This window comes from Staurois parvus, unplaced genomic scaffold (assembly GCF_062004578.1).
Source record: "Staurois parvus isolate SC_StPar_1 unplaced genomic scaffold, SC_StPar_1.0 ptg003252l, whole genome shotgun sequence".
In the NCBI taxonomy this organism is placed as follows: domain Eukaryota; kingdom Metazoa; phylum Chordata; class Amphibia; order Anura; family Ranidae; genus Staurois; species Staurois parvus.
The window spans coordinates 2362-15713 of record NW_028321048.1 but is presented as its reverse complement, the minus strand read 5'-3'; the positions used below and the strand labels follow the sequence as shown (position 1 = coordinate 15713).

Genomic DNA, 13352 nt, shown 5'->3' with positions numbered 1-13352 from the left:
CCAAACCATGATGCTCCCTCCGCCATGTTTTACAGTGGGGATGAGGTTTTGATGTTGGTGTGCTGTGCCTTTTTTTCTCCACACATAGTGTTGTGTGTTCTTCCCAAACAACTCAATCTTGGTTTCATCTGTCCACAGTATATTTGCCAGTAGTGCTGTGGAACATCCAGGTGCTCTTTTGCAAACATGCTGCAATATTCTTTTTGGACAGCAATGGCTTCCTCCGTGGTGTCCTCCCATGTACTCCATTCTTGTTTAATGTTTTCCTTATTGTAGATGTGTCAACAAAAATGTCAGCATGTGCCAGAGACTTCTGTAGGTCTTTAGCTGACACTCTGGGATTCTTCTTTACCTCATGCAGCATTCTGCGCTGTGCTCTTGCAGTCATTTTTACAGGACGACCACGCCTAGGGAGAGTAGCAACAGTGCTAAACTTTCTCCATTTGTAGACAGTCTGTCTTACCGTGGACACATGAACATCAAGGCTTTTGGAGATACTTTTGTAACCCTTTCCAGCTGCATGCAAGTCAACAATTCTTGATCGTACAGTTGTGTCCAAAATTATTCAACCCCCAATGCTGTAAAGGGGTTTAGGGACTATAGTGTACATTTGGAATTGTATTCAGAATCAAATCCTACAAGGACGTTGTAACTACCCAAATGCAACTAAAATGACATCAATTGTTTATGTAATACAGTAGTAAATGGTTCTTATGTGGTTTCTTCATTGCCACAATTATTCAACCCCTTAAAGACTACCACTCTGAAGAACAGAGGTTCATACAGGTGCTTTCCATCAGGTATTGAAAACACCTGTGGATGTCACCGAGCAGCAATCAAGCATAATAAGCACCAATTAGGCAGCTTTAAAATGACTGTGATACTCAGCTCCTTCTAGACATTTACTGGTGTGGTTACAAACATGGTGAAGGCAAGAGAATGGTCCAGGAAGACAAGAGAAGAGGTGATTTCTCTTCACAGGAAGGGCAATGGCTATAAGAAGATTGCAAAGATGTTAAACATACCAAGAGACACCTTAGGAAGCATCATTCGCAAATTCAAGGCAAAGGGCACTGTTGAAACGCTACCTGGTCGTGGCAGAAAGAAGATGCTGACTTCGACTGCTGTGCGCTACCTGAAGCGTAGAGTGGAGAGAAGTCCCCGTGTGACTGCTGAGGAACTGAGAAAAGATTTGTCAGATGTGGGTACAGAAGTTTCAGCCCAGACAATAAGACGCACACTGCGTAATGAAGGCCTCCGTGCCAGAACTCCCAGGCGTACCCCCTTGCTGTCTCCAAAGAATAAGAAGAGTCGACTGCAGTATGCCAAAAGCCATGTGGACAAACCACAAAAGTTGTGGGATAGTGTTCTGTGGACTGATGAAACAAAATTAGAACTGTTTGGGCCCATGGATCAACGCTATGTTTGGAGGAGGAAGAACAAGGCCTATGATGAAAAGAACACCTTGCCTACTGTGAAGCATGGTGGAGGGTCAATCATGCTTTGGGGCTGTTTTGCTTCTGCAGGTACAGGGAAGCTTCAGCGTGTGCAAGGTACCATGAATTCTCTTCAGTACCAGGAGATATTGGATGGAAACGTGATGCAGTCCGTCACACACCTGAGGCTTGGGAGACGTTGGACCTTTCAACAGGACAATGATCCCAAGCATACCTCCAAGTCCACTAGAGCATGGTTGCAGAGGAAAGGCTGGAACATTTTGGAGTGGCCATCGCAGTCACCAGACTTAAATCCGATTGAGAACCTCTGGTGGGACTTAAAGAAAGCAGTTGCAGTGCGCAAGCCTAAGAATGTGACTGAACTGGAGGCCTTTGCCCATGAAGAATGGGCGAAGATACCCGTAGATCGCTGCAAGACACTTGTGTCAAGCTATGCTTCACGTTTAAAAGCTGTTATAACTGTAAAAGGATGCTGTACTAAGTACTAAGATTGAATGTCACTTGGGGGTTGAATAAAACTGATAATGCTGTGAGCACAGAAAAGACATTTGTGGTTATTTCATTATAACTGTTATGTTATATTTGTCTGACCTACAAGTGCCTCTTTAATGTAAATGTAAGCAAGATGACTGAATGATCAAAAGCAATGTCAAACTGGCCAAAACACTCAATTTCAGTGGGGGTTGAATAATTTTGGACACAACTGTAGGTCTTCTGAGAGCTCTTTTCTGCGAGGCATGGTTCACAACAGACAGTGCTTCTTGAAACCAGTAAACCCAAAACAGGTGTGTGTTTTTTAAGGGCAGGACAGCTGTCAGCAACACATCCAATATAATCACACTGATTGGAGTCAAGGTTGGCTCACTCCTGGCTCCAATTAGCTCTGGGAGAAGTCATTAAGCTAGGGCCTCACATACTTTTTCTTCCCTGCACTGTGAATGTTTACGTTATGTGCAATTAAACCATGGCAACATCTAATGTTTGTGTAGTATTATGTTCAGCAGACTGTGTTCTTCTATTGTTGTGACTTAGATGACGTTCAGAGCACATTTTATGCCCAATTCATGCAAAACTCCACGTAATCCCAAGGGGTTCACATACTTTTTCTTGCAACTGTATGTGCTGGGAGCGCACAGGATGTGTGCTCTCAGCACATATGTATTTTTTAATTGCACGCAAATATGTGGCTATTCGGCGTCAAGGCCCAGACGCTGAGAGGCCACATATTTGAATGCGATCGGCGTCCAGGGGTTAATAAGAGGCCATAGTTCTACCTCAATAAGCTGTGGCCTCATGTTCTGCCATATCTTGAGATTCCACAAGGCCCCGTTGCCATTGGCTGTTCCAGTTTGTGTATATCAAGGATCACCTCGAATAAGACCCCAGACGGTCACACAGACTCCACACACCTCACATATACAGTCCAAGCCCATTTTAATAAATTCTGTATATACAAAGCGGAGCAGAAGCTGTGTGGTCCTTGTGCTCGAATAGACGATCCTTTGGTTCCGGCTCCCAATAAAACATACAAAATCCAGAAAGTCCATTCTCTGTAATAAAGGCCACTATGAGTTCTTGGCCGTTTGTGAAGGCTCAAATCCTTTACGATCCATTTCGGCTTTATACTTTAGATAATCTCTTCTCTTATCAAAGTGTTTAATCTGGAAAAAAAAAAAAAGAAAAAAAATATCAGCAAATATTTAATTCTGTACAGTGTTGCATCTGAGGACTTAAGGCTGAACTCCAGAATAAGCAAATGTTGTCTAAATACTGTACATTGGTCATGTGTATTATTCCTTGAATCTCGGTGTGCTTTGTGTATTTCTTCCGGATCTGTGCAGTAATCCAGTGTGAGACTTCCTATAATAAAGACCGCTCACTGCTGCTCTCTCTACATGTGCAGGATGACTGGTCTTGTCTCCGCCCCCTCCTGTAGTTTTCTACATATATAATAATAAAAGAGTGAGCGCTGATCCAAAAAAGCAGCTAAGCACTCTAAGTAACCAAAAAATACTTAAACAGAGTAATATCAACAAAAGTGCAGCGCTAGATAATAAAGTCTGAAAGAAAGTCCACTAAAGTCTATTCATAAAAACGTGCCAGATGACAAGTGGATAATCAATGGTGGTGGTCCGTGAAGAAAAGCAGAAATGCGCACTCACCAGAAGACAGATGTAAGTAAGCGGTATGTATCAAAGCCCATAGATCCTCAATCAAGGAGAGAACTGGTCCAGTCAAAGTGGGTTGATCTTCCCTTAAGGATGCAGAGCTAATCCAGAGCAGATCCAGGTAGCCAGAGGTCTCCTACAGCTGAATGGACAGAAGGGGTCACCTGCTTAAAGGGGGGGTCTTCCTCCTCTTGATAAAAGCCTGAATTCTCAGTAAAGGACTCTGCAAAAAGGTACTCCTCTCAGGGAGTCAGGGAAGGACGCCCATAGTGTAGTATTCATAGAATCAACAATTTTATTAAGGACAATAGTAACAACTTAGAAAAACGTGTGTCATCCAGGTGTAAAGGTTGAACCCTAGAAAATGAAATAATGGCCGCCGGGCCTCCACGTGGCTCCGGCGGCATAGCATCTCGACGTCCAGGCTCCTCCTTGCGCGTTACGTGCGCACGCACATCATCAGAGGTATGGAACCTGGATCTGCTCTGGATTAGCTCTGCATCCTTAAGGGAAGATCAACCCACTTTGACCGGACCAGTTCTCTCCTTGATTGAGGATCTATGGGCTTTGATGCATATCGCTTACTTACATCTGTCTTCTGGTGAGTGCGCATTTCTTCTTTTCTTCACGGACCGCCACCACTGATTATCCACTTGTCATCTGGCACGTTTTTATGAATAGACTTTAGTGGACTTTCTTTCAGACTTTATTATCTAGCGCTGCACTTTTGTAGTTTTCTACAGGCAGCCTGTAGTGGGTGGAGCCTGCTGGTTCCCTCCCACAGTTCTAATCTCTCTACAGCAGCTGCATGCCCTTGTTTAGGTGGGCGGTAGAACTGTGGCTCAACCACCTGCTTTTACTGGCCAGCTGTGTGAGAACATTTCCATTTATTTATATTGAAAGTGCTGTAAACGGGCCCATGGCATATACAGTGTGGCTGCAAAGCATCAAAAGTCATCATTTCCTATTTGAGGAGCAGCAGTTGGCATGTTAAAATGACAGCAAACAATATCCCTATCAGGGGCAGACTGACAACTCATGGGGCCCCCGGGCAATAAGGGATCATGGGGCCCCGGTGTCCTTGCCCAAACTCAAAAAAGCCTATGAAAAAGGTACCAGGGGCATCTCATGGGGCCCCCTACTGACCCCGGGCCCTCAGGCAGTGGCCAAGTTTCCAAATGGTCAGTCCGCCCCTGATCCCTATTCTCCAAAACTGATCCATACATATCCACTATTTAAAGTATAACTAGAGGCAAAATTTTTTTTTTTTTTAGTTTTGGATGGAGTGGGATTAGACCCCCTGTCAGGTTTTTATTGCTGTTTGTGCCCCCTGTTAGGGAGATCCCCCCCTCTCTATTTTTCCAGTTTACCATTATCATTGAGCCCTGGTTCACACTAATGCAGTGCGGGAAACGCAGTGAATCCTCTGCATTTCCCGCACCGCAATCGCACAGCGTCAATGCGATCTGGTACAGGTGTCAATGTTAAATTGACAGCCAGAAACATTTTGCAAAATGCAATGTGATTACCAGACTTTGCATAGCATGGGTTTGAACACCTGTGCAATGCAAATCAGGTGGGGGTGAAAACAGGGTCCTGCGCCTTTTTGGTGCGGATGCGATTTGAGCCATACAAAATGTACGGCTCAAAACGCACCGCACAGGCATCGCATGTGGCACAGGAATGAGGTGTGGTTCCTGTGCAAATCACATGCGATGTGCCGCACCGCATCAGTGTAAACCAGGGCTGAAAGTGGAAGAAAATCCTAAATTTTGGGTTGTCTCCAGAAAAGTAATCTTCCAATGGGGACACTAGTTCTGGGGACCTGGGAGGCCCCAATGTACTCCCTTAACCACTTCAAGTCCGGACACTTTCACCCCCTTTCCTGTCCAGGCCAATTTTCAGCTTTCAGCGCTGTAACACTTTGAATGACAATTGCGCGGTCATGCAACACTGTACCCATATGAATTTTTTAGCATTTTTTGAGACAGATAAATCTTTATTTTGGTGGTATTTATGCACCACTGGGATTTTTATTTTTTTACTATATAAATGAAAAAGTCCAAACATTTTGAAAAAAGTGTTTTTCGTATAAAATTTTGCAAATAAATAATATTTCATCATAAATCTTGGCCAAATTGTATTCCTCTATCTTTTTAGTAAAAAAATAAAATAAAATAACCCAAATTAGTTTATAACCAAAAATTATAATTTTTCAAAACTTTTTTTACATTTTTATTTGATATTATGACTATTTTTTTTAACATACTGTCACCATAGTGACACTGTACTACTTGTGGGCGGTGATGAAGATTTTTTTTTTTCTTAGATTGCTTTTACACCCATAAAGGCTGTAAAAGCAATAATTTCTCCTCCTCTCTGGCTGCATTTTTGCAGCCATTGAGAAATACTGTGAAAGCTGTGATTGGTCACACTTGTCACATGGTACAAGGCTGTTGTGAATAGCATTGTACCATGTGACCTCTGTGATCATTCACAGATTTCACTAGTAGTAAGCAATGATGTCAGAAGTGACATCTTGCTTACACCTATTCAAGTGATCACTGATTGGCCAATCAGTGATTACATGATCGGGACCTCGCACAGAGGTCCCGTACAGCGATCGGTGTTCCGCTGTTTCCGGAGCGCGCACAGGAAGGTAAGTGGGAGGATGTTTATAAACGGCCACCCGCCCCTGCACTGCTGGTTAAAGTGTTCCTAAACCCAAGACCCTGCATTCACTATATCTGATCTCCCCGGACCCTGCATTCACTATATCTGATCTCCCTGGACCCTGCATTCACTATATTTGATCTCCCAGGACCCTGCATTCACTATATCTGGTCTCCCTGGACCCTGCATTCACTATATTTGGTCTCCCAGGACCCTGCATTCACTATATCTGATCTCCCTGGACCCTGCATTCACTATATTTGATCTCCCAGGACCCTGCATTCACTATATCTGGTCTCCCCGGACCTCGCATTCACTATATCTGGTCTCCCCGGACCTCGCATTCACTATATCTGGTCTCCCCGGACCCCGCATTCACTATATCTGGTCTCCCAGGACCCCGCATTCACTATATCTGGTCTCCCAGGACCCCGCATTCACTATATCTGATCTCCCTGGACCCTGCATTCACTATATTTGATCTCCCAGGACCCTGCATTCACTATATCTGGTCTCCCTGGACCCTGCATTCACTATATTTGGTCTCCCAGGACCCTGCATTCACTATATCTGATCTCCCTGGACCCTGCATTCACTATATTTGATCTCCCAGGACCCTGCATTCACTATATCTGGTCTCCCCGGACCTCGCATTCACTATATCTGGTCTCCCCGGACCTCGCATTCACTATATCTGGTCTCCCCGGACCCCGCATTCACTATATCTGGTCTCCCAGGACCCCGCATTCACTATATCTGGTCTCCCAGGACCCCGCATTCACTATATCTGATCTCCCCGGACCCCGCATTCACTATATCTGATCTCCCAGGACCCTGCATTCACTATATCTGGTCTCCCAGGACCCTGCATTCACTATATCTGGTCTCCCAGGACCCTGCATTCACTATATCTGGTCTCCCAGGACCCTGCATTTACTATATCTGATCTCCCCGGACCTCGCATTCACTATATCTGATCTTCCAGGACCCTGCATTCACTAGATCTGGTCTCCCAGGACCCTGCATTCACTATATCTGATCTCCCAGGACTCTGCATTCACTATATCTGATCTCCCAGGACCCTGCATTCACTATATCTGATCTCCCAGGACCCTGCATTCACTATATCTGATCTCCAAGGACCCTGCATTCACTATATCTGATCTCCAAGGACCCCGTATTCACTATATCTGATCTCCCAGGACCCCACATTCACTATATCTGGTCTCCCAGGACCCTGCATTCACTATATCTGATCTCCCAGGACCCTCCATGTATTGCTGTGGACTACAGAACACCTTCCCTCTACCGTATGAAGAACAGAAGAGAGGTATTTGTTCAACTCATCTCTTCAACTAAGGAACAAGCCCAGTTTTAATTTGCAGACAGTCAGGACATTATAAAACAACAACAAAATTCTAATCTCTCCTTCCCACCCTGGGGGCAGCTTGGAGGGCTATAATCCCAGAATCCTCACCACCCCCCCCCACCCCCCTTGCTCCTGTAAAAAGCCACCCTTCCAGTTGGCACACAACTTGAATCAAATGACTAATTGGGAAATGGCATTCCTGGCACTGTCCCTAAATTCACTGCACTGGGAGTTGCAATGTTCGGGCCGATCTCTGCTAAGGGCACAATAACTATCTCCACAACAGGCTGAACCGATCTGCTGAAATCTTTCCAATGTATATAGAGGGCCAGGAAATACAAAACTGAAGATCCATTTTAAGTTGTGCATCACGTGGCCCCCGGCTGGAGCACCAGAGGAAAGGGAAATAAGCTCTTGTCCATTGCCAGTGGCCAGGATCTGATTGGCTGCAACAGGTGAAGTCCTCATTTTCCAGAATTTAAAAAGAAGCTGCTAAAAGTGGATTGAGATGGTGACATTGGCTGGCTGCGGTGGTCATGTGACCTACCCATGTCTGTGGACAGTTCTTCTCAAAGCCTTTCCTGATCTGCTGGCACCTGTCCCTGTCCTCCTTAGTGTCATCCAGGCACTGCCAGTACAGGTCGCGGGAGTCCCAGCATGCTTTTCTCTCCTGCGCAGAGGGTGCCGACATCTTATTCCTGAACATAACAGAAAGATTATTAAATCATCATTAAAGTTATGGCAGTAAAGAGGACCTGTAATGAAATATCACCTACTGGCCACAACCAGGACCCCAACTGTCATCCTGGGAATTCAACTTTGATATGTCATCATGGGACTCCAGCACTGCTCAGTCCTCCTAGTACCCCAATGATGTTATCAGTTACCGCTCAGTCATCCCGAGACTTCGAATCTTCTCCAACATCCAGGAACCCCAACTCTACTCTGTCATCCTGGAACCTCAGTCATGCTGAATCATTCCTGGGACCCCAACTTTGCTCCACCATTTTGACACCCTAGCACTACTCTGTCATTCCAGGACCCCAATTCTGAGCTTTCATTCCAGGACCTCAGCTCTGCTCTCATTATCCTGGGCCCTTAGCACTACACAGTCATCTGGGGACCCCCAACTCTGTCATCCCAGGACCTCAGTCATGCTGAATCATTCCTGGGACCCCAACTCTGCTCCACCATTTTGACACCCTAGCACTGCTCTGTCATTCCAGGACCTCAGCTCTGCTCTCATTATCCTGGGCCCTTAGCACTACGCAGTCATCTGGGGACCCCCAACTCTGTCATCCCAGGACCTCAGTCATGCTGAATCATTCCTGGGACCCCAACTCTGCTCCACCATTTTGACACCCTAGTACTGCTCTGTCATTCCAGGACCCCAATTCTGAGCTTTCATTCCAGGACCTCCAACTCTGTCATCCCAGGACCTCAGCAATGAGATTCTACAACCCCAGAGCTGCTCAGTTGTCCAGGGACCCGAACACTGCTCTGTTATCTTGAGACATCAGCACCGCGCAGTCATCCCAGGACTCTGCCTCTTTTCCATCAACCTGGGACCCCAGCTACATTAGGTCATTCCATGGACCTCAACCCTGCTCTATCATCTTAGCACCCTAGCACTGATTAGTCATCCCAGGACCTCAATTCTGCTCTGTCATCTTGGGAACCCAGCAGTACTCCATCATCCTGGGCCCTTAGCTCTATGCAGTCATCTGGGGTATCCCAACTCTGCTTCATCAACTCAAGACACCAGGTCTGCTCAGTAATCCAGCACTGTTTAGCTAATCAGGGACCTCAACTCTGCTCCGTCATCTTGTCACCTTAGCTCTAGTCTGTCATCTTGGGAACCCAACACTGCTCCATCTTCCTGCGTCCTTAGCACTACGCAGTCATCTGGGGATCCTCAACTCTGCTCCATCATCCCAGGACCTTATCCTGCTTTATCATCCTCAGACCCCAACTCCAGGACCTCAGCCATGCTCAGTCATTCCAGGGACCTCACTCAGCTCCATCTTTTTAGGCGTCCGATCTCTGCTTTGTCATTCCAGGACCCCAGCTCTGTCCCCTCATCTGTCCATTCATCCTAGGACTTCAACTCTGCTCTGTCATCTTTGGAGCCCAACATTGCTTTATCATCCTGGGATCTCAGCACCAAGTAGTCATCTGAGGACCCCAAACTCTGCTCCCACCATCTTTGGAACCCAGCACCGCTCCATCATCCCAGGTCCCTAGCTCTGTTCTGTCATCCCAGGACCCCGAGATGCCCTATCTTCCAGGGACTCCAACTCTGCTCCACCGTCTTGGTAACCCAGTGCCGCTCAATCATCCAAGGTCCGTATCTCGTGTATGTCATCTTGGGACCCCAGTGCCGCTCTGTCATCCCAGGCCACCTGAGCTACCTTTTCTTTCAGGGGGCTCAACTTTGCTCCATCATCTTGGGCACCCTAGCTCTGCTCTCTTTCATCTGTTCCTAAATGCAAGGACCTGAACTCTCCTCTGTCATCTTGGGAACCCACCATTACTCCATCATCCCTGGACCTCAGCGCTATGCAATCATCTGGGAACCCCCAACACTGCTCCACCATCTTGGGAACCCAACGCTGCTCCAATATCCCAGGACCTCTGAGCTGCCTCATCTTCCAGGGACTCCAACCCCGCTTCAACATATTGCACCCCAAGAACCTTCTTACAACTCTGCTGCTTCCACCGTACAATTATCTACCTGCAAACCTGAGCCCTCCGCCACTACACCAGCCCTGGCCCCAGCACCACTGAGTTGCCCCTCCTGCCCCCATGCACAGCCCCAGCATAGCTGAGGTCACACAGTTATCTCCCCACAATGTCCAGCCAGAATCCCCCCACCCAGCCTGGAATCTGATTGGTGGATTTGGGGAACAATTACAGTGTGATTGGTGGATTTGGAGAACACTGACAGTGTGATCCATCCAAACAGAACCCGTGTCCTCACCTGCCTAGGACCTTCACAACACTCAATGGACGAACACAAATGACGTCAGCAGACAGACACTTGAGACAAATTGACATTTTCTACTGATTGTATTACAATTCTTATAACATTTTGTCCCCAAATTCAGCTGTCACTGGTCTCCAAGAAAATGGCCGCCAGCTCTCTATCACCGTGCGCTGCAGTTACAACAGCGCCACCTGCTGCCACATCGAGGGATAATAGGAGGCAGAGCGACTAGGCTGCCCTCTGCTGGACAAAATTCAGAAGGCAGTTGGAACAAAAATTCTATTTTATACTCTGAAGGGAAATAAATTTGATACATTTTTACAGAGTACAGTCATATCCAGGGGCGGACTGACAACTCATGGGGCCCCTGGGCAATAGGGGATCATGGGGCCCCTGTGTCCTTGCCCAAACTCAAAAAGCTATGAAAAAGGTACCAGGGGCATCTCATGGGGCCCCCTACTGACCCCAGGCTCTCGGGCAGTGCCCGAGTTTTCAAATGGTCAGTCCGCCCCTCGTCATACCACACGTTACTCTGAAGGAGATACATGCAAAACATTCAAACTCATTCAACTGATTTATCATTTACCGTTATCAACATTTCTCGTTGTATCTAAAAGAAAAAGCACCCTGCATACCTGCAACCAGTGTCTCAAACCTCATCTACTGATTCAATTGTGCGTAGATACCTTCATTTTTTTTTAACCGCTTTCCTGCTACAGGGCGGTAGGGCTGTACAAAATCACACACATATATATATATTTATTTATTTCAGGTACTTATATAGCGCCGTCAATTTACACAGCGCTTTACATATATATTGTACATTCACATCAGTCCCTAACCCTCAAGGAGAGTACAATCTAAGGTCCCTAACTCACATTCATACATACACATACTAGGGACAATTTAGACAGGAGCCAATTAACCTACCAGCATGTCTTTGGGGTGGGGGAGGAAACCGGAGAACCCAGAGGAAACCCACGCAGGCACAGGAAGAACATGCAAACTCCAGGCAGATATATATATACTTGTGTGTGATTTTTCAATTCTGGGTAGGCCATTGGCGGCCTCAGCTATTGATCACGGGTGATTCTGGTGATTCTCTCCGGCACCCAGCGATCGTCGAGTATCACTGACGGGGGAGAGACCTGTATGTAAAAAATATAGATCTCTCCCCTGTCAGCTCCAGCATACTGCTTTGTATGGCTCTGCATAGCAGACCAATACAGAGCAATGTGCTGACACAGTGAAGCACACACACAGTGAAACAGCACACAGTTAACCCTTTGATCACCCCAAATGTTAACCCCTTCCTGCTCAGTGTCATTAGTACAGTGTCAGTGCTTTTTATTAGCACTGATCACTGTATTGGTGTCACTGGTGATGTCAGTAACACCAAGTCAGTTCCCCCCCCCCCCCCCCCAGTGTCAGAATGCCCGCTGCAGTCCCGCTATAAGTCGCTGATCGCCGCCATTACTAGTAAAAATTAAGCAAAAAAATCCCAGTATCTACACCGCCATTTGTAGACGCTATAACTTTCACGTAAACCAATTAATTTACACATATGGGATTTTTGTTTAGCAAAGACATGGAGCAGAATACATTTTGCCTAAATTTATGATGAAATTTGATTTTTTTTAAATTTTTTTACTGGACATGTTTTATAGCAAAAAGTCAAAAATATTTTTTTTTTTTCAAAATGGTCAGTTTTTTATTGCTTATAGCGCAAAAATTTTAAACCGCACAGGCGATCAAATACCACAGAAAGAAAGCTCAATTTGTGGGGGAAAAGGCTGTAAATTTCATTAGGGTGCAGTGTTGCATGACCGCGCAATTGTCAGTTAAAGTAATGCAGTGCCGTATCACAAAAAATGGCCTGATCAGGATGGGGGGGAAATCCTCAGGAGGGCGAGGGGTTAACCACTTGCAGACTGCCCCATGTACTGTTACTGCGGAGGGGTGGCCGCTCTGTGCTGGATCATGTACATGTACGTGATCCAGTATTTCCAGGAGGGGGGCACTACCTGCTACTTCTGTACCGTTCTTCGGTACAGCACAAGTCGGTCGGTAGGTCCCGGCCCAGTGGTGTCACTATGGGGGTGCGGACCGCCATCAGGGGGGGAGGCAGTAGCCATATTATCCCTGCCAGTGGTTGATGCAGAGCTTTGAGTGGACCCACGGTGATGAGGGCAGCGGCAGCCCCTCTGGGCAGTTTCCATCCTGGGGACTTCAATGAGCGGTGGGGCCACATTCCACATCGCGGCCGTAGGACATAGCAAGTCGGAAATGAAGAGAGCTGGAGGTGGCAGACAGAATGTACTGCAGACTGGACTCTGAAATCTACATTGTGTGCAGCAGATCAGTGACACCGATCACCAGCCCAGCAGCTTAGTGTGTCACCCTGCCTTCAAGTATACCGGCCAGGATGAGTGTGCCTGCCCAATGCCCATACACCAGGTGATATTCTCTCTCCAACAACCCTGATCTCTATACACTGAGTGACACTGCAGAATATCTCTCACCATCTCCTGTAATATGACTGCAATCTCTGATTATCTCCTGTATTAGGTCTGCAGTCTCTGACCGTCTCCTGTACTATGTCTGCAGTCTCTGACCATCTCCTGTAATATGTCTGCAGTCTCTGACCATCTCCTGTAGTATGTCTGCAGTCTCTGACCATCTCCTGTAATATGTCTGCA

General features: G+C 46.5%; 1 protein-coding gene across 2 annotated transcripts; it reads right to left on the bottom strand.

Moving 5' to 3' along the window:
• Positions 1 to 2874: 2874 nt before the first annotated feature.
• LOC149428418 (cytochrome c oxidase assembly factor 6 homolog) lies at positions 2875 to 10711 on the bottom strand. 2 transcript variants are annotated; one of them, XM_089667436.1, is made up of 3 exons: positions 10648 to 10711; positions 8215 to 8365; positions 2875 to 3118 (listed from the first exon to the last, which is right to left on the bottom strand). In XM_089667436.1, exons 2-3 carry the CDS (start codon positions 8356 to 8358, stop codon positions 3023 to 3025), a joined length of 240 nt encoding a protein of 79 aa, XP_089523562.1. In that variant the 5' UTR covers positions 8359 to 8365; positions 10648 to 10711; the 3' UTR covers positions 2875 to 3022. The 2 variants fall into 2 exon arrangements, with proteins under 2 accessions (XP_089523562.1, XP_089523563.1); XM_089667437.1 differs by lacking the exon at positions 10648 to 10711 and adding an exon at positions 8444 to 8656.
• Positions 10712 to 13352: the final 2641 nt, after the last annotated feature.

Excerpts from the sequence above, each read along its gene's own strand:
- LOC149428418 (XM_089667436.1), bottom strand. The coding sequence starts at position 8,358 with ATGTCGGCACCCTCTGCGCAGGAGAGAAAAGCATGCTGGGACTCCCGC. Across the intron at positions 3,119-8,214 it reads AGAACTGTCCACAGACATGG|ATTAAACACTTTGATAAGAG; the intron begins GTAGGTCACATG and ends TTTTTTTTCCAG.